This window comes from Cucurbita pepo, chromosome LG01, assembly GCF_002806865.2.
Source record: "Cucurbita pepo subsp. pepo cultivar mu-cu-16 chromosome LG01, ASM280686v2, whole genome shotgun sequence".
In the NCBI taxonomy this organism is placed as follows: Eukaryota; Viridiplantae; Streptophyta; class Magnoliopsida; order Cucurbitales; family Cucurbitaceae; genus Cucurbita; species Cucurbita pepo.
The window spans coordinates 17,402,300-17,429,783 of NC_036638.1; the positions used below are offsets into that span (position 1 = coordinate 17,402,300).

Consider the following 27,484-nt stretch of genomic DNA (forward strand, 5'->3'; position numbering starts at 1 on the left):
TCTCATTCCCTATCTCATTTATCTCGAGGAAAAAAAAATATTCTCAACTCTCTCCTATATTCTCCATTTAAACAAGGAATCCTTTCGAGGAATCATCTCCCCATTTAAGAGGGTCTCCACGGATCTCCATCCCATGGATAACATGGAAATTTAATCAATATGTGCTCAAATTGTATGTCTAATAAATTTAAATCCATTGTTTTTTTTTTTTAATTTTCATAGTAAATCTATAATGCAATTATCGAAGGCTGACATAAGGTTGATATATTATATATTTGTAAAGTACAAATTAAATCTTAATCCATTTTTCAAAGTCAACTATTACACATTAGAGATTGAATTATGTGAAATGTTAAATGTGTACCTCTTAAACTAATTGAAGTATGTCTACGTGAAGTTTTTTATGCTAAAATTTTATAAAATCTACTAGCCCAAACATAATTCTAACTCTTTGATAATATCAATTAACCTCTCTTGGTCGAGAGTATCAATCCCACCCTTCATGATTTTGATCTCTTTCCACCGAAATCCTTGAAATTCGAACCATTTACACTTTAGTACGACCCCAAATCATCATCTTATTAAGAACTTGGTTGACTGGTTCAGTGGTGGCTCAGTTCAGTGAATTGGACCACAAATAACTGGTTCAGTGCTGCAGGTGAATTTCTAAGGAGCTAGCAAACGCTTGACATCAAAGATTTGGAACTGAGATGAAAGTGGCCATCTACTTATGCCTACTCAAAACTCCCCACGACAAGCAAAGGGTTCTGGCAAATGGCACAAGGCTGCTGGTTTTTTAACAGCCACAAAGAGGATACTGCAACTTCACAGTGACCTAGATTTCCAATATGCATCTTTCTGGGTTCATTTCCACCTCCTTCCATTGGCTTGCTTCTCGAGGAAAATAGCCACAGCTTTCGGGAGTATGGTTGGGAGTGTTGGGGGAAAAGAACATGAGAGTTAGAATTACGATCCTCATTCTGAAAATGCCTTTGAGAAGAGTGGTGAAGTTGAAAGTATGGTCGTCCATGGGTTAAGAAACTTTGGTACCTATCATTTTACGAAAGGCTCCCGGATTTCTACTATGGACGTTGGAAACTAGGGCATGTTCTACAAGACTGGTATCCTCATTCTGAAACTGCAGAGGAAGAGTTACAGTATGGAGACTGGCTAAGGGGGATGAGAAGTTGGAAATGGGCTTGGAAAGGGAAAGAACTGAGAATTTGAGAGGAAAGAGGAGGGCTGGGAAGAGGACTCCAAAGGTAGTGATGACCAGAACTGCAGGTCGTCGATATCGGACGGCGAGGAGAGAGAGGTGGTAGAGGAGGAATGGCGCCATAAATGGAAAGGAGAAAATAGGGGGAAGAATCTGTAGGAGTGAGTTCAGGGGAAAGTAGGGAAGGGGATGAGAAAATGCTGGAGGAGTCTACAACGAAAGCTATTAGTGGAAAAAATGGGGATATCATCTTAGTAACCACTACTCTCTACAGTGATATGATATTGTTTGTGACTTTTCTTTTAGTTTCCCCAAAATGGCTCATACCAATAAAGATGTATTCATTACTTATAAACCTATGATCAACCTCTTAATTAGTCGATGTCTGCCGAGCAGAAAAGTTGGAAGGAAGACCGAGAGATGGGTTTGGACCAACTGGAAGCTGAAGGGACGAGAAGGGTTTCAACGGACCATCAAGAAAGGAATGGAGAAGCCGAGGACCTGCAAAAGAATGGAATCCATAGGATGCAAGAAAAGATCACTGTCCACAGAACAAGAAAGATTGGAAGAAGAAATAAGCATGCAAGAATCTCAAGTGACCCTTTTGAAAAGAACAACTATCCTTTAGGTTTTTGTTTCCTAAGTCATGTCATCTAAATAGACTGATTGAAAGTTCTACTCATACCAATTTGCCTTTTCTCACATGATTGTCTTCTGCCAGTTCTGAGAAGGAAAGGACGTTCAGTTCATTTTGGCCATATATGTTTCTAATCCTAAAATTTTCTCCAACCAAACAGAATTCCAAATATCTATTTCAACTATTAGATCAACTACCCTGACTGCATATCAAAAAGTAAAGGAAATTCAACCTCATCTATAAAGAATTGTTCTTCATTTATGACAAAAAAAGTTATGAACTAACCTCGGGTTCCAATGTATTAGCATAGACATTTCTGATGGAGCCAGTATGCAACCAGTGATAATCCAGCTTCCTGCTTTCTCTGTCTCTCTTCCAGCCATCTCCATTTTACTGTGTGAATATCCTACAAATTTCCCTTGGCCAAAGATAATTTGCCATTCTGGTTGTTTTGCTCCATCAAAATATTCTCTGATTCAGCTATCTTCGTAAACACAGTCGACGATTTGAAGCCGTTTCATCAGTCATCCTAAGATAATTGCCAATCTCCAAAACGAACTTCTATGTCCCATCCAGTTATCTGTTAGATTCTCAATGTCTCAATGTCATGGTGTTTCAAGAACCAGTCCACCTTATTTCCCTGCTCCTCGATATCAGCTAAGTTGAAAAGTGTACAAAAGCTAGCTTGGTTCATCATCTCCTGTCAATTCATTTCTTCTAAATACTCAACAAGCAATAACTAAGTATACACTATCTGGTTAGCTTACCCCTTTAAATTGAATAACAAGTTCATTAAGAATTTCAAAATCTTCTTAACATTTTTGGTTGCTATTACTAGAAAGATAGGCTATGGAATGGAACTGTAAGAGGGTAATTAGCAATAAATGATGCAGTCCATTGACAGAAAACCATCAGATAGGAGAAGAACTTAAATGTATCGTGCGTGGTTGTCATATTGCTAGTGAACTTCAAACTTAAATTTAATTTCTGCTAATTGAAGATGTCATATGTGTAAGATGCATGAGTAGCCCTCATCCATCGATGTGATTTTGGTATAGAACAGAATGTTTAGCAGCTAGGGTTCAAGAATTTTGCTCAATTAGAAAAAAAATACACAATCAAATTCAATACCGAAGCAAAATTTTACCCTGCATTTCCTGTTGTAAATTCAATTCTATCATGTACGACCACTGATCCCGGAAAATTTTGAAACCGATCAGCTCAGTGGCATTGCGTAGCGACACAACGGGCACAAATGACTCGTCTCCAGCCATTTGACGATACAGTCTCTGTGGTAAAAATGAGCGCACGGCAATCGCGTAACTTCCATTCCGTTCATTAGTTCATCCAAACATATTCTGCATTCTCCAATCAACAACTCTCCGCCGACATCAATCTCCACCGTCTTCAACCCTTCGATTGCCGACTCACTAGCCGGCGACGTTTTAAACGCTTGCGGCGACGATTCCCGCAAAACTCGCCCAATTTCCTCGCGTTCATTGTACGGCGAAACGGCTAAAACGGACACCGCCAACGGAAGTACCCGACGGCCAGCATTAAGAGGATTGCATGCTATATCGGCCGCGACGGACAGAACGTCCGGTACCGCCGCGTCCAAGAAGTCTTGAGCGACGCCGGTGTCAGAGAAAACCGCGATCAGGATACTGAAGCCACTGGCGAAAAATGCATCACAAGGTATCAAGAACGAAGATAGAGACGAATTTAAGAGTCTCTGTAATTCTTGAGGATGATTTGATTGGAGAACATGGCGAAAGTGAAGGTGGAAAAGGAAACAGTCACATGGAAGCAAGTGAGAATTGGAAATTGTAACATTAATGTCATCTTCGTGTTCTTCAGGTTGCCATATTTGGTAGTCGTAGAGAGTGTCCATCGCCATGCGAGATCAAGTTAAAGATCAAGAAGTAAAAACCAGAGAGCGATAATACGAAGAAGAAAGAAAGAGAACTAACTAGAGCCAAAAATTCTGACGGGAAGTGGGCGTTGATATTCTGTTATTCAGCTTCGGATCCAAACGAGGTAGGTTTGGGTGGGCCTCAAACTGTATTTTATTTTTATTTTTTTTGTTTTCCTAAATTCATTTAAATAACAACTTTTATTATTATTATTATTTTTTAGTTTTTTAAATATATATATATATATATATATATATATATATATATATATATATATAATTAACGTGTATTTTTATTTTTATTATTGAAAATTTTGAAAGTTTCACGATATTTTTAGAGAAAGTAGAAAGTTGATAGATATTTTTATTAATTTAATCTTTTTGTAAATTAAAAAAAAATAGTTCTCTTTTTATACGTAGAGATGTTCATTTACCCACGGTCGGAATTCAGTGGGGACCTACATCGAACGGAGAATCTCAATAAGGACCTACATTGAATGAGATGGAGAATCCCGAGAGGAAGTTGAGAGAGATTTCTCTTCGTTACATAAACAGAGTTAGGGACGAGAATTGTATTCCCCGTCCCTATCCCCGCTCAATTCTCCAACCCTTTTCGCACCGTCCCTACTTTTTATCTAAGATTTTGAGACCATAATTATAATATTTTAATTAAAACTTTTTTTTAATGGAATAAGACAATTATATTAGTATAAAATCCTATTATATTTTTATCTGTAAACCCTATTTGTTTACCATTTTTTTAATAAAAAATATATTTATTATATTATAAATTTGAAATTATTAGTTAGAACTTTTGTTCAGAGAACTATTTATAAAAATACATACAAACACGGTGAAAAACTTTATGGGAATCTGATTCCGACAAAAAATAAATAGGAAATTTTATGGGGATAGAGATGAGAAAACTTCTCTGTCTCCGCTCCACTCCGTAAAACATCTCTATTCATATAAAATATCATTTTTTTTTTAGTTTATAATAAATTAAACGTCTCAATTAAGTAAATTTAAAGTATAATAATTTGATAATAAGCGGGTTTTTCAAAAAATATTTTGTTTATCATTTTTTATAATGTTGTGTGACATAATATTCTGAAAATTATATTTTAAAAGTATTCGAGTATTTTTTTTTAGAGAAAACACTTTATTTTTGGTTACGGATAAGGAAAGTACTTCCTTTGAAGACTAGTTATCCTAAATTAATTTTATTTTAGGATTTGTTTAAATTCTATTTTATTATTTGTTTGTTAGAAGTCCCTATTTGGTTTATCTATATATATATATATTCCAATTTTAAAATTTGTCTAATTTTTTTTTTTAAAAAAAAACAATGGTATTTTTAACCAAATTTTAAAAACAAAAACTACTTTTTAATTTTCAAAATATTTATAAGCTTTTTAAAAGCAATAATATAAAATAAAATAATAATGTTGCAAATAATAGTTTAATAATCTAAAAATTTAGGATTATGATTTAATTTTTAGTTTTATTATCTATTTTTTAAATTATCAAATTTTAAACACTAAAAAATTCAACTCTATTATTTTATTTTTATTTATATATATTCCACATATTACAAGTTTATCATATATATATATATACTCTCGATATCTTTAATTATTTATAAGTATATATTCGATATATTTGTTCTTCACCGGTATCATATCGTTTGAAAGTACATATTATGTATAATTACATATGTTGTATGTTGGATGATGAAAGTCCCACATCGCTAATTTAGGGAATGATCATGGATTTATAAACAAAGAATACGGTATCCATTGGTAGGAGACCTTTTAGGGAAACCAGCAAAGTCATGAGAACTTATGCTCAAAGTGACATACCATTGTGAAGAGTCGTGTTCGTCTAATATGGTATCAGAGTCATGCCCTAAACTTAGTCATGCCAATAGATTGGTAAATCCTCAAATGTACCAATCCTCAAATGTCGAACTAAGGACTCCAAAAGAAAAAGGAGTCAAGCCTTCTCGAAGGCACGAAGGCAATAAAAAATGACTAAGACTCCAAAGGAGGCGTTAGTCATGCCAATAGATTGGTAAATCCTCAAATGTCTAACGGACTCCAAAAGAAAGAGGAGTCAAGCCTCGTCGAAGGCAATAAAAAATGACTAAGACTCCAAAGGAGGCGTTCTTTGTTCGAGGGGAGGTATAGGGAATGATCATGGGTTTATAAACAAAGAATACTCTCTCCATTGGTACGATGCCTTTTGGAAGCCCAAAGCAAAAGTTGATAATATCATACCATTGTGGAGAGTCGGGTTCGTCTAACCTTGTAATTAAAAATTTATACAAAATATGTACCTCATAAAGTATACACATGGTATGAAATCACACCATAATGACTAGTTTGTAGAAACACCATCATATCATCACCCTAAAAACTAAAAATAAAAAGAAAAAAAGAAAAGAAAAGTGGTTCCAAATACCCTTCACATATATATACATTTACGTGTACATATTTATCAGGTGTAAGAGCAAAGCTTCCCACTTGATGGGGATGAAAACTTACACCTATTAAACTGGTTTCCACACTGTAAGAACTTCTTGGAACATCTCGACCAACAGTTCCCGGTCCGCTTGCCTGAAGAAGTTATTTATTTCGTCGCCAATGTCGTAGACCTTACCGAAATCGAACAAGTATGCCAAGCATCCTTTCTTCAGTTTATGCAGCTTATAAAGCCATGCTTCTTGCAGTCTCTCGAGGACGTTCACCGAGTTTATGTCTTCCAAGAGGCTTTCCTCGCACGCATCTTTTAGGTCTGCAATATCGTACTTGTTTGCTGCCCCGAGAAGCGACACTCGATGCTTCCAGAAGTCCTCTTCTTTTATGGTTCCATACAAGTAACGTAACATAGTCATGCAGGCATCTAGAGACATGTCTTCTATGTAGATGATGGAAGACTCTTTTTCCTTGAGATTGTGATGGAACATGCTCTTGAATACAGGAGAACTTGCTGATAAAATGGCTTTGTGAGCTCGTAAAGTGCCATCGATCGTGTTGATGGTGACATCGGCATGGATAGCCTCGTCCAGCATGCGCGAGAGACATTGAAGAGTGCTTTGAGACGATACAGATTGCATCATTCCCTCCATTGGCCATATAGAATTCGGTTCCCCTCCCTTTAAACCCTTTTAGATTCAACTGTTAGATAAACTGTGGCTAGCAAATATATCCATATCAAAACAGTCAAGATTACATGAATGAAGAATAGACAGATTTTCAAACTAACTCAAGAATTAGGATTAGAGCCTATTAGAGTATTGATATAGTTAAATCTACCGCAACCCACGAAATTAAGTTGATCGGTGATTTAACATAATATATCAGAGCAGAACATCTTATATTCAAACCCCTATATCGATTTTCTATCCAACATTCGAGTATAAAAATAGTGAAATTTACTATTTATAACTCATCAACTTAAACTTTTGGGTCGATTGGTGATTCGACCGAGCCAAAAGAGTTCCCATAAATTTATGATAAGAAATGGGCATCAAATGAAATGTCGAATTGAAGTTCAGTTAAATCCATCGCAGAAGATGACATCTTAAGTGCATCAAACACAACTGAGTATTGGAAGTTTGGAACTCACATTCACAGGGCAGATCTTCAAATCAAGAAATTCGACATCGACAATGAAGCGACCATGGAAGGTGGAATCAACAGCCCAAACAAAGTCTTCACTAGTTCGAAGAACTCTCTCATTAACTGCAGGAGGAAAACAGCAGTTCATCAACTGTATAAATAAGCCCAAGTAATTCAAGTACCATAAAACATCAAGCCATTTGACCCAAAAAAGAACAAGATTTGAACATAATTGTTGGGCCGAAGGCTCCAAGTGGTCTAAACTAAGCAACAGATTTCTCATAAAGAAAGGGCTAAAAATATATCAATTAGATACGAGATTTTGACAGATTTTCCCGTTAGATTTGTTGCATTTTCTCATCCGAAAAACAAAAGCTTACACAGAGCTTCCTCAATGAATCAGTAGTAGTGGTAGTAGTAGATGTTGGATAATGAAAGTCCCACATCCGCTAATTTAGGAAATGATCATGGATTTATAATCAAGGAATACTCTCTCCATTGGTGTGAGGCCTTTTGGGGAAACCCAAAGCAAAGCCATGAGAGCTTATGCTCAAAGTGGACAATATCATACTATTGTGAAGAGTCGTGTTCATCTAACAGTAGAAAGGGTATCTTACATGTAAAATGGCTAAGAACAATAAGGAGAAAAAATAACAATTTACAACCAATAGTTATACATATTAACAGATTTAACAATAATTGCAGTCATTTAAATTCCTTTGAAAATAGATTACTCAATGACCTTTAAATGATAAATGATAAATTATTGATGTATAACAAATGAAATATGGCACTAAGTATCCAGTTTCGTTGATGAAGTTTACAAGTTGTTGATTGCTTCACGTGTATTATTTAAGAAAATGATTCATGAATTCTGCAGAACAATTTATGAAAAACTCAATAATTATTGAAAATTATTAAATGGTTTTACATTTTTTCTTTTTGATATTGTGAAACTATATGTAATTTTCAATTCTAAAAGTGACCTTATTGACTAGCACTTCAACAAAAGTCAATAAAAAAGTTCTAAAAGGTAAAATCATGAAGAGAAACAGAGAAAGTTACTCTCACTGTTCTTCCATCCCCAAATTCCCAATCCTTTTCCTCAGCGGATACAGCTTCAAGAATTTTCAATCACAGGATGCAAAGCTCAAAGTAAAAACGCAACATAAGAATCAGGAAAGCGGATAAGAACACATACTGGGAGATATAGCAGGTCTACGGTTCGGTCCAACGCTAGAGACTCGAATAACAAACCGAGCAATTGGAGGCTGTTCCTTCGAGATCTTCGATGGCTCAGGGAACAAACGAATGTACAGATATCGACTCTTGTCAACCGACAAATGCCTCAAATCCAGTACATAAATCCATTAACATAAAATTAATGATGTTCTTCTAATCTGAGTAAAAATGAAATGAAGTGTTGAGAGAAGAGTACCAATTCCAGATTCCGACCTTGAAAGGATCGGATTTCTTGATGTTGCAAGGGCCGAGGCTGTCGATTCTCCATTGCGCTAACCTCGAAATTGTATCTACCCTAGAATCCGCCATAGCTCTGCAACTCGATTAGGAAGATGAAGGAGCCAATGGACGACTTATAATGGGAGGGACTCCGACTCCACGCCAAACCCCAACTAGCAAAGTACTTCACGACTAAGCTAATAGGCCTTTCAATTTTACTTTAAAATAAGATCGACTTTTGTTTGTTTTTTTTTTTTTTTTTTTTTGATATCTTTTAAACTTTTTAAAAATTTTAATAATATCTTTTAACTTTAAAAAAATATATATATTAAATTGATAATGTAACTGCCCATATATACTGCTAGTAGATGTTGTCTGCTTTTGGTTTCACATCCATGCTTTAAAAGTACGGGAAGATTTCCACACCCTTATAACGGGTGTTTTGTTCTCGTGCCCAACCAATGTGGGACAACACAATCCACCCTTTTCGGGGCCAGCGTCCTCGCTGTCACTCTTTCGTTTCTCTAATCGATATGGGACCCCCTCCCCCCGCCAAATCCATCCCCTTTGGGGCCAGTGTCTTTACTGGCACACCGTCACGTGTCTACCCCCTTAAGAAACAGCCTCCTCGCTGGCACATAGTCTGGTGTTCGGCTCTGATACCATTTGTAACGACTAAAATCCACCTCTAACAGATATTGTGCTGTTTGGGGTACAGATGCGTTTTAAAGCCTTGAGGGGAAACCCGAACGAAAAAGTCCAAAGAAGATAATATCTGCTAGTGTGGATCTCGAAACCCTCTATTTCAAAAATAATTTTGAATTGTGAACACTTTAATTTTTTAAATATTTTGATGAAACCATTAATACTATATTTTAAAAATATTAAAATAATACTTTTATATTTTTAGAAAAAAAGTTTTATTTGTAGTATTCTTAATATTAAAGAAAGAGATGATCTATGAAGTGTAAACAAACCGTCACTGATCATGTATTGATCATAATAATTTTTTATAACCATGTTAATGGTTTTTTAAAATTCAAGGATATTTTTTAAAATATGTTACTAATATTAAAAGTTTTAAACTATTATTTGAAGGGTATTAATAAAAAAAAATTAAAGTTTAAGGGCGTTTTTTTGAACCCTCTAAAAAATTAAGAGTATTTTTAAAACAAACCATTAAAGTGAAAATTAAAAAAAAAAATTAATAGTTTAAGACTATGAGTTTATTTATTATGGTAAGAATATTTTTATAATGCTATTCTCGTATAAATTTATTTATATTATAATTTATTTTTGGCCATTTTTGTTGCTTTCCCTTTGTTTGATTGGACACTCGCAGTTGGGCTGGTCTTGCGTATACTCCTAATTGGGCCTGAAATCAGCCCATTCCAGTACAATGAAAAACTTTTTTTTTTTTTTAATTGCACGGCTAATGGTTTGTTTTTGGGAGCTGAGAGGTTTCCACACCCTTGTAAGAATCGTTGGGGGCCCAGAGGTTTCCACGCCTAAGGGATTGCTCCGTTCTCTTCTTCAATCAATGTGGGATCCACAATCCACTCCCTTGAGGTGCTAGGAAGAGGCTTCACACCCTTAAAAGGATTACTTCTCTCTTCTTTAATTGATGTGGATCTCACAATCCACTTTATTGGGGCCCAAAGGTTTCCAACCCTTATAAAGATTGTTTCATTCCCTTCTCCAACCGATGTGGGAACTCACAATCCACCTCCCTTTGGGGAGCCAGTGCCCTCGCTGACACACCGTCTAATGTATGCCTCTAATATCATTTGTAACAGCTCAAGCACACTGCTAATAGATATTGTCCGCTTTGACTCATTACGTATCCCCATTAGCCTCACGATTTTAAAACGCGTATGTTAGGGAGAATTTTCTAAACACTTACAAAAAAATGCTTCGTTCTTCTCTCCAACCGACGTGGGATCTTACAATTATTTTCAAGGGAAGCTAGCATAGAAAAAAAAAATTATTTTAAAGAGAAACAATCTCGAAGATTTATAAGATGTGGAGCTAAGATTCAAAATTTGACCTCTCATCGATGACACATGTCAAACGCTACTTTAACTTTATTTATAAATAAAATATATTTTAACCAATTAAACTATATTCTTATCCCGAACGTTGTAAGTAGATATTTAGAATATTTCCAAGAAGGAAAAAAACAAAAGTGAAATAAGTGGGAGAGGGAAGTGAAGTTTCCATGTTTGGATAATACAAGGCTCACAAATTGATTGCCCTATCCCCAATAGGGCATGGCTAATGGCTATGCTCTGCTGTGTACTGTACTACCCCCACTTACTGTGGACCCTACAAACGAACACATTTATTGATGCTATTCATCTTGATTTTACAACCAACCAAACCATGTCATAGTCTACAAAAATAATTTTTTAATTATTATTATTTTTATATCATTTTTTAAAAGTTATTTATGTTTAATAAATTTTATTTATTATTTTTTGTCGCCTAACTTTAATAAATGCTCATTAAAATTTAAAATCAAAATTTTATTATATAGTTTTAAAAACTATTAAATATTTTAACCATAAATATAATAATAATAAAAAAAAGAATTGTTTATATAAGGACGTCCAAAATTAATAAATTCCCATAAATAAACAAAGGCTGTATTCATTTGTGACAACGCCCCACGTTTGAATAATGGTCGGGTGGCCATAGAGTAATTGAACAATACCCACAACTTTTTAATTCATTTAACCTTAAAAGAAAACAAAAATAATTAAATAAATAATTTTAATTCAACAAAACCTCACATAATAATAATTTAAATATTAAATATAATAAAAATGCACCAACAAAATTTCATCTCAAATTAATAATGGTATGGCTTAAATTTTAGTTTATCAAGTAAATTAATTTAAATATAGTAAACGAAAGCTACATGAATAAATTAATATCACTTCCGGACAAGAACAATTCTAAAATGCATGTGAATTGGAACAAAATATGTTGGAAGAATTTCTAGTAAGTAACATGACAATATCAACGCTTGTTCTAACCTTAACGATTGTGCGGCCGTTATTCTAACCCAGCAAACAAGTCAACCATGTGAAATTTGAATTTCGCAGACAATATCAATGTATGCTTGATCTTCGAATCATGTTTGAGATAAATGTTTTAAAAAACATGAACGAGAAAATGCGTTGGATACAAGTTTAGAGAAAACAATGTTATAAGCTAAAAACGGATAGAAACACGGGTAGAAAAAATTGACAACTAGTCACGTCTCCCTATAGTACATTATTTACCATTTTAGCCATGGAGTGTAGATATGATTTTGGTGGTCATACACTCTTGCATTGATACAACAATAATAGTAAAGACTTATCTAACATGATAGCAAGTAAGAAGAGTATGGAACAGGCATGCGAGCATGAACAACACATCCTGTATAAGCATGATCGAAATATCCGACATGCGGGTCATAGGCAACACGTCTTGGATAAACATGACCAGGATGTCTAACACGTCTTAGACATAGATTTGGCCACGAATTATTATTGGATCTCCTTTTTCTGTTCCAGTTAATAAACCAATAAAGTTAAATCAATAATATTTTCAAATGTAATTTTGGAAAATTTTAAATAAAAACACTCGTAATCATCGAAGGGACTCTTCTCCTTTTTCATTGATTTGATATTTTTCCCCTGATATTATTGTAAATATGGAATTTTCATAATTAATTATTAGTGAAATAAATAAATAAAATGTCAATTATATGATGAACATACAATATTAATTATTAAAAGATATTATATGTTGTCACCATACTTTCCCAACATTTATAGAATCGGTTATCCAAGGAATTATTGATCTTTAACTAAAAAAATATAATTTTAATAAATTTAAATAAATTTGTGACGCACGAGTAGGTGAAATATGCATAAATGAATTATTAATATTTTTAATTATCAATTATAAAAGCTCAAAAGTTAAATAGGTTACGAAACATGTGAGATGTGACAAAATATGCTAAAATTTCGTTACATAATTTAATGGTTTCTTTCTTACCGAATTATGAATTTTACTGATGGGTAATAAATTCACGGTAAAAAAATTATTTAAAATATTTCAACAAAACTTTCCATAAAATTAAATAAATATGACGTTATTTTATCTCATTTAATTCATTTTTTATGAAATTGAATTATGATGGATGTGATTTCTTGATTTGTAGATTACTTAATACTTTTTAATTATTACTTAAAATATTATGGCTATTTTTAGATTTAACAAAAATAGAAATAAAAAGAAGCACGTTTTTTTCCTATTTAATTTTAAATGAAAAAGAAATATTTACTTTTTAAAATATAAAGTTTAAAGAAATTCACTATTAAACGTATTATCTAAATAAAAAATGCAAACTTTTTATCGTCGATGAATCTTAGTCTTACTTGAAATCATTAATGGAGAAATTAACTATAATAATGATGACAATAGTGACAATAATAATAATAATAATTATTATTATTATTATTATTATTTTTGGAGTATAGAACAAAAAAAAAAAAATACCGACATAGTAAGTTGACTCTTTTGACATATTTTTAGTCAACCATGCTTGATCGATTTTGATTAAGGGTAAATTTGGATACTCTTAAGTGATAGAAGATAAATAGAGTCTGAACATGAATCAATCTAAATATGAGACGATATTGGCCTTAAATGATAAAGTAAGAGGGCCAAAAAGCATAAGATCGAGGCAAAAAGCAAAAGAACAACTCGATTCGAGCCGAAATGCATTGCCTAATTCGAGTACTTCTATGCATTTCTCAAAACTTGATGTCGTCGACGACAAAAAATAAAAAGAAAAAAAATAAGTTTATGGACGGGATTGATTGAAGATGCCAACCAATAAAGGAATATTCCTAATTTATTTTGTTATTAAAAAATAATTAATAAAATTAATTTGTGTCCAATTTTATAAAGCAAAACTAAATGGTATAATCAATAATAACCCATAAAGGGATATTTCTAATTTATTCTGTTATTAAAAAATAATTAATAAAATTAATTTGTGTCCAATTTAAAAGGCAAAAATAAATGGTATAATCAATAATAATCAATAAAGGGATATTTCTAATTTATTTTGTTATTAAAAAATAATTAATAAAATTAATTTGTGTACAATTTAAAAAGCAAAAATAAATGGTATAATCAATAATAATCAATAAAGGGATATTTCTAATTTATTTTGTTATTAAAAAATAATTAATAAAATTAATTTGTGTCCAATTTTAAAAAGCAAAAATAAATGGTATAATCAATAATAACCAATAAAGGGATATTTCTAATTTATTTTGTTATTAAAAAATAATTAATAAAATTAATTTGTGTCCAATTTTAAAAAGCTATGGTATAATTAATAATAATCAATAAAGGGATATTTCTAATTTATTTTTTTATTAAAAAATAATTAATAAAATTAATTTGTGTCCAACCTTAAAAAGTAAAAATAAATGGTATAATCAATAATAAAAATTAAAGTTCAATATTGATATTTTTCTTTTTAAAGTAGGAATTAAATTAATAATGTCCTATATTTAGAATAACCGAGGTTTTTTTTTTATTATTATTATTTTTTTTTCTGTTTCGAATTTTATATTTTAAAAAGTAATTTGAAAATTATGTAAAATAAATAATAATATTATTTTTTTAAAGTTAAAATTTATTAAATAGGAAATAAAATTTTAGAAATAAATATATAAAAAAAAGAAACGAAAGTGGTGGTCCTACTATATGGGCAGCTTCGATTCGACGCCCTCTCCCTCCTAAGTAACAAATATATTCTACCACGTGCTCCAAATTCGGGTCCTTCTTCTTATTTTTAACCTCCTTTCTATTCCCACGTGCTTAAAATCCTCCCTCTTTCCCTCCCTTCTCCCCCACCGGCCTCCCCTCTTCTTCTACTTTTCCCTCTGGAATCTCTACTGCTCTTTCTCTCTCTCTCCACCGATTGATTCGTTTCTCGGTTTGTGAGAATGGATTCCTCGCTAAACTTCTGCATAATTTTTACTATCGTGATTCAATGCTTCTCAATCTGCTTCATCGACGCCATATCCTCTCCCGTAGGCGGTGATCACGACGGCTCTGCTCTAATAGGCGCAGGAAGCGGCATCAATTCTGTGCCGGATTCTAATTCTCTCAAGAATCAGAGTGTTAGAACGTTGATGGCTCGATCAGACTCTCAGAGATGCGAGGTGTGGACGGAGGCATGCTCTGAGGCGATTCTCAGTTTGGCGAAGCGGCCGGATGTTGTTGATTGGTTGAAGAAGGTGAGGAGGAGAATCCATGAGAATCCGGAGCTTGCGTTTGAGGAATTTGAGACGAGTCAATTGGTACGCGATGAGTTGGACCGGATGGATGCTAGTTACGAGCATCCGTTTGCTAAGACTGGCGTTCGTGCTTGGATCGGGACTGGCGGACCGCCTTTTGTTGCTCTTAGGGCAGATATGGACGCTCTTCCAATCCAGGTTCTTCTAAAAAATCGGATATCGCGAATATGATTTTGATTTCTGTTCGTTCTTTTTTTCCTCTGGCTTTCGCATTTACGATTGATTGATTGCCTTGATGTTTCTGTTCTGCCTTGAGATTGAAAACTACGAGCGAAAAAAAAGAGAGGAAGAACACAAAGATTTAGAATAAAAAAAACTCTGCTCTAAAAGCAATTTCTGGAAATGCGTTCGAGCAATGGATTCTTTTCTTCTTTTGAAATCAGTTTGAATTTGTTTTCAAATATTCCATTACTGAACTTCCACGATCTCACTTGTCACTTTTACAGCTCCTTACGCACAGCTATCTTTTCAGAAATGTAGAAATGTATATCATGTTTTAACTTCTACTCTAATTTTTGGATCGTCATAAAATTATATCGTCAAATGTTTCTTCCTCAAATTTCTTTTACACTGAAATTAGATTTTAAGAACCAAGCATCATTCTCGAAAAACTCGAAACGTTTTTATTAATTTGGCATCATTGTGTCAGGGCATTAACAATAGTGGTCCATCTCTATTTCCCTCTCTATTACTTGTCACGTGTTTGAGTTCCCTCCTTCAAATAAATAAATTAATCTGACTTACAGGAGAAAGAGTAAGCGGTCTAGATGTCATGGTTTACAAATACGATATTTTACGTTTTCTTTAGAAAAAGTCAGTACAATTCTTAGCCCCATAATTTTTCGTGGATAAAGGATAAGTGCAAGTGGTTGGCGTGGTGTCTGTTTGTACCTCCTCACAGGTTGAGGTGGGACATAATACTTTTTAATTCTTTAGGTATACTTGACATTTTAATTGTATTTTGTGTAATACAAAAATCAACTAACAATTGGTGGAACTCAGTCCTACACGCTAAACATCTTGACTTTAAATTTTATTTTTATCCTTCAGCTTACTTTAGGATGATTTTTTCATTTGAAGTGTTTGTATTTCTTTTCTAAATGTTGCATAATTAGTTATTTTAGTCTTAAAGTGATTGATTATAAGATCAATTAATTCTTTTTTAATTCAACCATCGCTGGTACGTGGATTGAATTATTGACTAGTTAATGATTTTATCTACTTAAATTGACTAGATAATTGTTATGTGCTTTGTTATTTGTTTAAGATGAGTTTTAAGTTAATACTTTGACATTTTAGCTGTATTTGAGTTGTACATCATCAATTAAATTTTACTTTTCTAATTTTCTGGGGTTGATCTTTCGTGAAGCCGATTGGTTTCAATATTACTTATGAGATCGGAAAATGTAAAATGGCATAAAACACTATGCAGGAAGCCGTGGAATGGGAGCACAAAAGCAGAGTACCAGGCAATATGCATGCTTGTGGGCACGATGCTCACGTTACAATGCTTCTTGGTGCTGCCAAGATCTTGAAGGATCGTGAACATCTCTTGAAGGTTTGCCTAACACCCTCAACTTATTTTGATTTTCTGGAAACAAATAATTTTAAAAGACTTAATACTATAAGATTCTCTGATTCCAAGCCTCCAAGATGATGGAGTTTTTTCTTTTTTTGTTTAGGAGATGAAATTAAAGAATCGCTAGCGTTAAAACAATGGGTAAATTATTTTGCAAAAATAAAGATGGACAAATTAGGCAAATTTACTTTTATAGTTGCAGAAATTTATAATATAGACTACTTAAATTGATAGAACACTATAATTTTAATTATCAATGTCCATAATAAATACATTTAATTAATTGCTCTCGAAGTCTTCTCGCCACAGGTAGAATGTTTTATATGGACAAGTGGCTTGTCACGGAAGACTTTTTAACCTTACCAACCAAACTATAGTTTGGTGGTTGAAATTAGCAAAAATTACAATTACTATTTACTCACTATTTACACGCTCATAACTTAGATGCAAGATGTCATCAACGGTAAAATAACATACTGAGCATAATTAAAATACATTTAGAGTACTCTTCTGTTAAGTTTTTTTAATATGATACTCCGACCATTATTCCCAACTACTTTACCAAAATGGAAAAAAGAAAGAGAACAAAACAAGGATGGTTCTGACACTCTTCGAACTAGTAGACCAGCTGGCGACATGATTTTAGATTCTTTGTTGGGTTGCTGCGATGTTTCTCGAGTTTATCTCATACTTGTATTCTTTTATCTGTTGAGTACTAAAATCCGTGGCTACCCATCACTCATTTTGAGTTTTAAATACTGTGTTTTACAGGGAACAGTGGTTTTGCTGTTTCAGCCAGCTGAAGAAGCTGGCAATGGCGCAAAGCGAATGATTGGCGATGGAGCTTTAAGAAACGTTCAAGCCATTTTTGCTGTTCATGTTTCTCATGAACTTCCCACCGCCATTATTGGGTCCCGGCCTGGTCCTCTGCTAGCTGGCTGTGGCTTCTTTAGGGCGGTGATTACCGGCAAAAAGGCCCAGGCTGGGTCGCCTCACCGGTCCGTCGACCCGGTTCTGGCTGCCTCGGCCGCCGTTATCAGTCTGCAGGGGATTGTGTCTCGTGAAGCAAATCCTTTAGATTCCCAGGTGCGGTTTTTCTTTTTTTTTTTTTTTTTTTTTTTTTTTTTTTTTTNTTATTTAGGGACTTTTTCAATACTGAATTATCAATTCGTTGGCCTTATGATTTTTGTTTTTGTACTCAGGTTGTGTCAGTGACTTGGTTCAATGGAGGGAGTAACCTGGATGTGATACCAGACACCGTCGTCATTGGCGGTACTTTCAGGGCATTCTCCAACTCTAGCTTCTACCAACTTCTTCAAAGAATAGAGGAGGTAATTTCTCCCTTCACTTTCAAGCCTCACCGTTCCATTTATCAGCTTCAAACTCACCTTACATGCTTCTTAAAAGATTAAAGAATTATCTTTGTTAACTAAATGCTTTTTTCAAAGTTTTTTTTTCAGAGGTTTGATGGGGAAAATTCTGAAAAGTTCATCAAAAACTGAAATCCCAAGAATAAATTAGGAATGACTTCAGCCATTGAGCACTTCTTGACAAAAGAAGAGAAGAGGAAGAAGTTGGGTTGAGTTAAGATTATTAATCCAGATGATTTTGAAAATTCTAAAACCAAAAATTGTTTTCAAGAGAAATCAATTTCCTCTCTCCAATTCATAGTTCTAAGTCTTTTGTTGACACACCATCCAAAGTATAGTTCTAAGTCTTTTGTTGACACACCATCCAAAGTTCGCTCCATCTGTCTGATAAAAAAAAATGTTTGCACACCCCTTTACAGACCCCTTTACAGAATATTTCTACTAGGAAAAGTTTTCACACTATACAGAATACTTTATTCCCTTCCCTTGCCTTCACACTATACAGAATACTTTATTCCCTTCCCTTCTCCAACAGGGATCTATCGTACAAGTATAAATTTTGCTTATAAACGATCTACACTACAGGTAATTGTGGAGCAGGCCAGAGTTTATAGATGCTCGACAACGGTGGACTTCTTTGAAAAAGAATACACCATATACCCTCCAACCGTAAACGACGAAAAGATGTATGAGCATGTGAAGAAAGTGGCCACCGACCTACATGGTTCACACAATTACAGGGTGGTCCCACCAATGATGGGGGCCGAAGATTTTTCCTTTTACTCGGAGTTTGTTCCTACAGCATACTATTACATAGGAGTCAGGAACGAGACCTTAGGCTCCATCCACACAGGCCACTCTCCCTATTTCATGATCGACGAAGACATGCTACCCATTGGCGCTGCCACTCATGCAACCATCGCCGAGAGGTATCTGTACGAGTATGGAGAATGAGAAGCAGCAACAAGTTAAACAAAGCAGTTTCTACCACTCTTCCGCTTCAAAATGTCGTATTGCCGAAGGTGTGCTTGCCACAGCAAGTACCTGGGGCCGATACATTGAGAAGGGAAAGTTCGTTGTGCCCCCTTCCTGTTGTATATGATTCGGGACGTCACAGCTACAGCTACATGATTCATTTTTGTATGATTTTTTTACGTGTATTACGTCTGGTAGATGGGTATTATAACGTGTAACCTTAAACGACCTAAATCGAACTTCTCTACAAGCAATTGCATTGATGAAGATAAGAGTGTTGATCCGTGAAGGACTCAGGAATCCAAGGTTTGTGTAAAGTTGGTAAAATATGGTTTGGTTTTTACCTCTAAACTAATGATCAAAATCGACCTACGGACGAGATGGAACGCCCCGCCCGATTCATTCCATATCATCAACGGCCTCCAAAACTAATATATTGGCAAACTGGGCATTGAATTAAATTACGAAACAGAATTTTCTAACTGTGTTACAGATTTTATTACGAAAGAGAGAACTCACTCACAAGGATTTGAAGTTTTGACGACTTAACATCCTCTACAACAGCACATGGTTTAACAACAAGCTTCACCTCTTCTCACCGCACAAACATCTAGCTGCCTGTAGAGCAAAATATGTGAGGATTATGTCTGCTCCTGCCCGTCGGAGACACATGAGGGACTCCATCATGACCTTCTCTTCATCGATCATTTTGAGAACTCCTCCGGCCTTGATCATCGAGTATTCACCCGAAACCTAACCAAAACGACGAAAAATTGTTTGAAAGGATTACATATACAGAGTAAAACTATGTTGAGAATCTCCCATTTGCTTGACCAATGTTTCCATGAAAAAGTCAACTCAAGGATATCAAATTACGACTAGTATTAATTCACAGCGACATTAGTCACCAGCATAAGCCGCAAGACGTTTATTTATGTGAGCTAATTAGCTAAATACATCCTTTAGTACTTCCTAGCAGGCATTCTAAGATCTAAGAACAAGGACTGAATTGATTCACAAAGATGACTTTTAATGATAGTTGTTTTGATTTATATAAAATGACTCTCTAGGCTAAAGTGTTTGAGGGTTACCTAGAATGTCTAAAAGATTACCAGACTTATTTCATCTTCTCTAGGGTAAGTGGAAGAATATGTTGGGTATAGAGTATGCTAGGACACATGTCTCCCCAGATTTAGTGCAAGTGGGAGACTGGTTGAGATTTATGCCCTAAAACTTCGTAATTAATTATTTAATTTTAATATTTTATTTACAATTTAATATTATCCATGGTATGAAAATTCAAGGTTATTAATGTAATCTTGAACGGTATATGGTGGACATACAAGAGGATCGTGTTCAAGTAATAACCTCAAGGGTTTATAGAGGGAATTGTGTTCAAGTAATAACCTAAATGGTATATAGAGAGAATCGTGTTCAAGTAATAACCTATAAAGGGTCTATAGTATATGGATAAGAGGTTAGGTGTTTTGTCTTGGTAACAATATTGATACGGCCTACTTTGTAATGGTTACAAGTATTTAAACCTAATAAAAGTTCTCATTCTACAAAGTAAAACTCGAGTCGTGCAATCTTATTTGATATTTAATGCCAATACTGTTACATGTGAGGACGTATAAAAAAATAGGTAAATCATAGATAATATTTGACAAAAAAACACTTAATAATACCTGATATGCTGCAATAGGTAAAGGAGAATTATCCCTGAGAAGTCTTATGATATCCAAATAGGGTAGACCAGGTTTCACCTGCAACCAATTAGAAGTAGGTTTAGACAAATTGGAGTCTACACCAAGTTAAATTTTGCAAAGGGTCCAAGAAAAGACAAGTGACCAGAAGAATATCAGCTCCTTCAGATTCATCTGCACGGGTTTCAATCAAAGCCTCTCTATAATTTGCTGGATTCATCTGGTAACTTTTGTTAAGCAAGCAAGATCAGTTAGCTAAGTAGGAACATAGAGCAAAAAAAAAAAAAAAAAAAAAAAAAAAAAAAAAAAAAAAAAAAANCTGTAATATATTACATACGTCTTTTTGTCTCCAAAACGAGGATTCGAATCGAGTGCTTCACGGAATGGACCATAAAATGAACTTGCATACCTGTTCAAAAGAAGCAGAAAAAACATTATTGATATTGATAGCAGAAGTAAATGGAGCGTTCATAAGTTAAAAAGCAAAAAAGAGTGAGACGGCAGCAGTAGGGGCAGCAGTATTAAAATCTATATTCATGCCAATTGGCTTGACATATATAAACTGGGTTAAAGTATTGGCTTGACATATTGTTCAATTTTCACCCTTCTAAGTGACAAGGAACTGGAAAACATTCAGCAATATTAAAGTAGTTGATCCACATGGAGATAAAAAATTCGGCATCGGGTATCTCATTGAAACGTTAACTTAGCTTCAGGGTTCTGTTAGGTAACTGAATCCTATCGGCGAAATGTAGCTCATTACAATAGACTTCCAATTTTTTAACATATTAGAGGCAAAATATGATCGAAGCATCTGGTAATTCTTTTGTCCCCCTCAATGTTGCAACAATTGTAACTCATAGCTTTGTAAAGCATCCAGGATTAAACATCATTTCATTTTAATTTTAACAGGCAGCAGCTCGAGTGTATATATTCTAATCAAATTAAGTAGAACAAAGCTAGAATGAAATTTACATATTCATGTGGGTTAGAAAAGAAAACAAGAAAAGGGAGAAAATGCAAAATAGAAGATAGTAAATTACTTTGCTGTGTAAGACATGATGGAGACATGATAAAATCCCTCAGCATCAAGAGCCCTTCTAATTGCTCCTACGCGACCATCCATCATATCACTAGGACTGACAACGTCTGCTCCAGCACGAGCCTAGTGATGAAGGAAGTAAGCCATAAAATAAACCAATAAATCTCCGGTAATAGGACATAAGGAAAGATGTTGTGTAGTGTGGGGGAAGTTAGTAAGGTAAATACTGCATGCCTGTGTTTAATAACCCATTCAACAAAGGCAACATCCACTCGTCTCAAAAAATTTACAACCACGTGATAAACCAATCTTGGAACTCATGACACACTGCCTTAGATCCTCCAAATATTACTGATGGAGCTCTCTCCTTAAAACTTTCTAATTCTCTGGATTTGCATCGTTTTAATCATCCACTAGCTTTAGTTCCAAAGAATTGGGAGCTTGAAGTTGCTAAGGGAGGGATTAGTGTTTTTCGAGATGCATGAGTTCCCTTTTGAAGCATCCATTAATATTCTCAAGTCCTCAAGTCCTTGTCTGTTAAAGAGGTTAAAATGTATTACATTGTTGCTTATCCCTTACACAATACTCAAAGAAGTGAACCAATCATTTCTTATCAATCACCTATTGCAGATAATAGTGTGAATCGTAATTTAGTTGAAGAGAATTGTTCATGTCTCTTGGTTTCCTCTGTAAGACAAGCGGTAGCTTGAACTTATCAACATTAGTTCCATCAAAACCTTCAATCCCTTCTAGTAGCCATAAGATTTTATTGCCAGATGTACATTTTTTATTCCTGAGGTGATTCTCAACGAAAGACCTTACAGTTCATATTTTTTCCTCTCATTGCGATGCCTTTGGTGGTGACTCTGTAGTTAGCCTAAGCAGTATGGAATTTGTTGTCCATCCAATGATTCATCCCTTTGAAGATATGGATTGAAGACTCCCTTTCCAATGCTTTTGAGATTCTATTCAGGAAAATGATAAGGAGATTGTCCCTCATCCATCTTCGGTGTCTGACAAATTTGTATCTCTTATCAAAACTTATGGTCATGAGTTACGAGAAATTTCTTCGTCAACTTCATAAGAATTAGCTTTTTTTTTCTTATCAAGTTTCCAGAGAGCTCTTCTTTGGTTTCTGAATTCTATTTTGACAGTTCGATCTAGGGGCTTTCGTTCTCGGAGTTTCTCAGTCGGATTGCTAATTTTTTTAGGTTTTTAGTCAGTTTCTTTTTGTTTTGGTTCTTTTTTATTTTTCTCTTCAATTGTTGTGGTTGGTGTTTGAGTTTGCTTTGGAACTGAGCTTCGGTTTGATGGATCCTTTTTGTTTCCTGGTTATTCTCTTTTGTTTGAAGTCGCTTTATGATCTAATCTGTTTTTTTGGTTCTATTTACTTTTTCACTCTGCTTGGGAGTTTGTATCCTTTGAAAAAATTCCTTTTCATCATAGCAATGAGAAGTTGTTTCTAAAAGATAATTGGGCATCTTTGTCTAATTTCAATACTCAGTAATTCATATATGAGCAATAAAGCTATAGCATTCGAGGGATGAATTTACATAGAGAACGATCTCAGAAAGTTACCTGGGAGACAGCCTGTTTGCATAATTGATGTACAGTCTCATCATTCATTATAACTCCTGCAAAATTTGAAATAAACTCTGTAACCGTATATACCTACTTACATTGAGAGGTCAATTCTGAATTAGAGCTGATGAATGGTAGGTAAATGTAACATTGATCGACATTGGAATATTGGGTATGAAATTCTAACAAATCGAATTTGGAAGAAGAGTCCCAATAACAGCTTCCGCTGCCAAAGAGATATTTTCCCCTAAAAATTACAACCGTTGTCATAACACATCAGAAAATAGATCTTATTTTGAAAAAAGTTCAGCAAAGAAATCTACCTATATATCATCACAAAGCAGTTCAGACATAAAATACACTAACACATGCACGTCGGCGCATTTTCACAAGTGATTATTTTGACATTCAAGTTTCTTCTGTAAAAAGATTAGATTTGGAGAAACTTTATAGAGTCATGGATGCATCAGCACAGATACATAAATCATGTACTTTCAAATATTTGATCTGCAAGCAGAACCATAATTTGCAAAAGATCTATATATTTTTTACATATTGAGATAGTGTATGGAAAGATGGAAGTTACAAGTATAGCATCATCTACGAGAAGGTATGTCGCTCTTACCATCCTCTCTAACTATACCATCATGGCCATCAGAAGAGTACGGATCTAAAGCAACATCAGTGTAGATAACCTGAAAATGATAGATTTGTACAATATACGATTATGATATTTCCACACATGAAACCATGATAATTCCATAGCTTGAATAACCAAACAGAATATTGTTCACTTACAAGATCAGGGTATTTGTCCTTGAGCAATCGAATTGTTCGAGGCACTAAACCATCATCATTGTAAGCTTCATCCCCTGTTGGATTCTGAAGCAAAAAACGATCATCTTATGCTTCTTAGTAGCACACAAATGGAATAAGAATGAAGAGTGAAAACCTTCAACGCATCTGGAACTTTGGGGAATAGCACGACAGAATTGACTCCAACATCCCGAGCCTTTGAAACCTGCAAGAAAGATTCATCCAAATCTTTTTACCCTTAAGTACCAAAAGGAAATTTCTTTCAAGTATTGCTTAGACAAAGTCAATTACTTCTAGGAATATTTCCAGAAGGTTGAAACAAAACCCCAGAGTCCATATGAAAAGCATATATTGTCGCTAAATATAAACATCAAAACTATCCAAGCAACCAAGACTCGGAAAAAGGTGAAAATTCCAATAAGGTAACAACCTCCTTTATGATCAGAGATAAGTAGAGTCGATACGGCTAAGTTACCTCTTCCAAAAGTCCATGTCTCCATCCAAGTCTATAACATCCAGGCATAGCTCCAATCGGTGTGTCCTCCTCACCTGCAAATTTCCTAATTTTTAGGCCTGCATTACCTACAAACTAATAGAGGTCCGTGCAAACAACGCCATGCCATAATAGAGTATGTAACTAAGAAAAGAATGAAGGTATTATGGTTGCATAGTGCGTACCTTCATGAATGAAAAGTGGATATACAAAATTAGCAGGTGATAGGTTGGTTTCCTGAAATGATGCTCTGAGTGCTGGGGATCTCCGGTTACGGCGGGGACGACGGCTGAGAGGCTGATGGAAAATTCATTGCAAGTGAGGAGAAGGGAGCTAATTCCAAAATTTCAAACATATTCATTCTTGAAAGACTGGAGACAACTGCAAAATTCTTTAAACTTCCATAAAAGTGAAGTGTGTGCAAATTATGTCAATCATTTACTTCAACATTTCTATCACTAATAAAATCCAAAAATAAGTTAACTAGAGCCATTAGTTTTTTCATTAGATCAATACATGTGCCGTTAAGGAAAACATAATTGGAATGTCAAATATCATTTCAAAAACAACTATGACTTGCAAATTTCACCGAGTTTATAATGTTACCTGTCTCTAAAACTAAATTCTCCTGCCTCATCTACTTCTAATTTTAATTTATTTGAAAATCCAGTTATATCTTTAACACTAACCAGCAAAGGAACCACTGGAGTTCCAGCAGGCGATGCTGGTTTTGGCGGCACAGGAGGCGCTTCTGGCACGTTGCCAGCCACGACAGCGGCTTCACATTCTGCATCACTTCGTCCTAGCTTCTTCATAGGTGCATCCCCCCCATCGCTAGCTCTAACAACGAAAAGACGCGGAGAACGCACATTGGCCGAGGTCCGGACGCAGAGGAAATTTGAATCTGGAGAATGTCTTAGGCCGACATAGGAGCCGCAATCCAAACCGTTAATTCTTCGAACACTACTCGGCACATTCAGAACTGTTGAAGCCATAAATTAATTCCAAGCACCAGAGAGCTGGAAAAAACCTGCACATCCAAGCAAAATAATTAGAAGCAACAAAACAATCCAGAGTGATAACATCATGCACACTAAAGAAGATGAAGAAATCATCATAAGCTTCCTGATTACAGAATAGATCACCGCGACAGCAGAGTGTTAAATAGAATCCAAACAGAAAATCAACAAAAACGAAAAAAAAAAAATCTCAAAATCGAAAACTGAAAAGTCGCTATCAACAATAGCCGGTGAGCAGAACCAAGACGAGGAGGACCAGAATGAAACAAATTCAAGAAAACTCAGACCGAATTAAAGCAGAGAATCGTATATTGCTTTTCGATCGGAATCAAGAAAAAGAGAAACAAAAAATAAAAAGTGAATTGTATACTATTGTACTCCTGAAAAAAAAAAGATTAGATATCAATTATGTTCGNGAATAGGAGAAGAACTCTCACCGTGAAGCTGAATCAAGAGGCGGAAGGATTCGGATTGAGAGAGAGAAAGAGAATGACGGAGGAGAAGTAGAGACCTTATCGGATGAGTATTTGGTAAGGCGCGCTGAACAACCAATCAGGATTCAAGAATCGCTGCCGTGGAGGAGGTGGCAATTTTTTACCAAGATTTCAGAGAGAGAGAGAGAGAAAAAGAGAGAAGGAGCATGAACTTGGACAAATTCAAATCCGGCCAATCCCTGACTTTTACTGCGTTAAAAAATTATACGTGCAGTTTCAAGAACAAGATTCTACCATATTATCCACTTTGATGGTAACTTTAATCGGGACTTCTTCAAAAAGCCTCATTTCAGATAGTATTATAAACCTATGATCATCATTCAATTAGGATTTCCATCGTCCAAAATACATATATGTTAACTATGGTTAAATTATAATTATTTTCATAGTTTTTAATTATATTTAATATACGTAGAGTACGAGAATTTGAATTTCTAATTTTAAAAAATACATATATATTTATTATCGTTGAGTCATATTTATTTGAATTGATATTAAAAATATTTATAGTCCTCTATATTTTTTATTAGATCGTGATGTTAAAATTGAATAGATTGCTCTATATATATATAATTGAACGTAAGGTACCCTATGATGCTTTGTTAGCCATCGAAAATGGAGTACCCTATGATGCTTTGTTAGCCATCGAAAATGGAGTACCCTATGATGCTTTGTTAGCCATCGAAAATGGAGTACCCTATGATGCTTTGTTAGCCATCGAAAATGGAGTACCCTATGATGCTTTGTTAGCCATCGAAAATGGAGTACCCTATGATGCTTTGTTAGCCATCGAAAATGGAGTACCCTATGATGCTTTGTTAGCCATCGAAAATGGAGTACCCTATGATGCTTTGTTAGCCATCGAAAATGGAGTACCCTATGATGCTTTGTTAGCCATCGAAAATGGAGTACCCTATGATGCTTTGTTAGCCATCGAAAATGGAGTTGTAAGGTTAACAAAGCTTTGAACCGAAAACTATCTAAACAACTTTCAAGATCGGCATACAACTTTGACTTTTATCTATATTTAAAATTTTGTCAATTTTTGTTAATAAAATAACAATTCAATGTGTTAGGTAACATATGTATCCAAATACGTTCATACTATTTTTTAATGAAAAAAAAAGGATAATTTTAATACATTAGGAATAAGTCGATAATTTAATTTGAATTTTTAAAATTATCG

The 27,484-nt window shown here is 34.5% G+C and overlaps 4 protein-coding genes across 6 annotated transcripts; 1 reads left to right on the plus strand and 3 right to left on the minus strand.

Moving 5' to 3' along the window:
• Positions 1 to 1,912: 1,912 nt before the first annotated feature.
• LOC111811535 (probable E3 ubiquitin-protein ligase ATL45) lies at positions 1,913 to 3,788 on the minus strand. Of its 2 annotated transcripts, XR_002817559.1 has the most exons (2): positions 3,001 to 3,788; positions 1,913 to 2,553 (listed from the first exon to the last, which is right to left on the minus strand). XR_002817559.1 is itself a non-coding variant. In XM_023698431.1 (1 exon), exon 1 carries the CDS (start codon positions 3,748 to 3,750, stop codon positions 3,070 to 3,072), a length of 681 nt encoding a protein of 226 aa, XP_023554199.1. In that variant the 5' UTR covers positions 3,751 to 3,788; the 3' UTR covers positions 2,935 to 3,069. The 2 variants fall into 2 exon arrangements, 1 of the variants encoding a protein (XP_023554199.1); XM_023698431.1 differs by lacking the exon at positions 1,913 to 2,553 and having other exon boundaries at positions 2,935 to 3,788.
• A 2,273-nt stretch (positions 3,789 to 6,061) lies between these two features.
• On the minus strand, positions 6,062 to 9,049 carry LOC111809974 (BTB/POZ domain-containing protein At1g21780). 2 transcript variants are annotated; one of them, XM_023696492.1, is made up of 4 exons: positions 8,827 to 9,049; positions 8,590 to 8,735; positions 7,396 to 7,511; positions 6,062 to 6,922 (listed from the first exon to the last, which is right to left on the minus strand). In XM_023696492.1, exons 1-4 carry the CDS (start codon positions 8,937 to 8,939, stop codon positions 6,317 to 6,319), a joined length of 981 nt encoding a protein of 326 aa, XP_023552260.1. In that variant the 5' UTR covers positions 8,940 to 9,049; the 3' UTR covers positions 6,062 to 6,316. The 2 variants fall into 2 exon arrangements, with proteins under 2 accessions (XP_023552260.1, XP_023552252.1); XM_023696484.1 differs by having other exon boundaries at positions 6,062 to 6,931; positions 8,827 to 9,048.
• A 5,710-nt stretch (positions 9,050 to 14,759) lies between these two features.
• LOC111795050 (IAA-amino acid hydrolase ILR1-like 6) lies at positions 14,760 to 19,469 on the plus strand. The gene is made up of 5 exons (XM_023677284.1): positions 14,760 to 15,361; positions 16,656 to 16,781; positions 17,574 to 17,888; positions 18,005 to 18,133; positions 18,758 to 19,469. Exons 1-5 carry the CDS (start codon positions 14,870 to 14,872, stop codon positions 19,124 to 19,126), a joined length of 1,431 nt encoding a protein of 476 aa, XP_023533052.1. The 5' UTR covers positions 14,760 to 14,869; the 3' UTR covers positions 19,127 to 19,469.
• Positions 19,470 to 19,581: 112 nt separating this feature from the next.
• LOC111795057 (delta-aminolevulinic acid dehydratase, chloroplastic) lies at positions 19,582 to 26,437 on the minus strand. The gene is made up of 13 exons (XM_023677292.1): positions 26,242 to 26,437; positions 25,475 to 25,815; positions 24,971 to 25,082; positions 24,768 to 24,841; positions 24,429 to 24,497; positions 24,275 to 24,358; positions 24,102 to 24,171; positions 23,474 to 23,529; positions 21,897 to 22,018; positions 21,191 to 21,262; positions 20,999 to 21,080; positions 20,836 to 20,913; positions 19,582 to 19,900 (listed from the first exon to the last, which is right to left on the minus strand). Exons 2-13 carry the CDS (start codon positions 25,778 to 25,780, stop codon positions 19,733 to 19,735), a joined length of 1,293 nt encoding a protein of 430 aa, XP_023533060.1. The 5' UTR covers positions 25,781 to 25,815; positions 26,242 to 26,437; the 3' UTR covers positions 19,582 to 19,732.
• Positions 26,438 to 27,484: the final 1,047 nt, after the last annotated feature.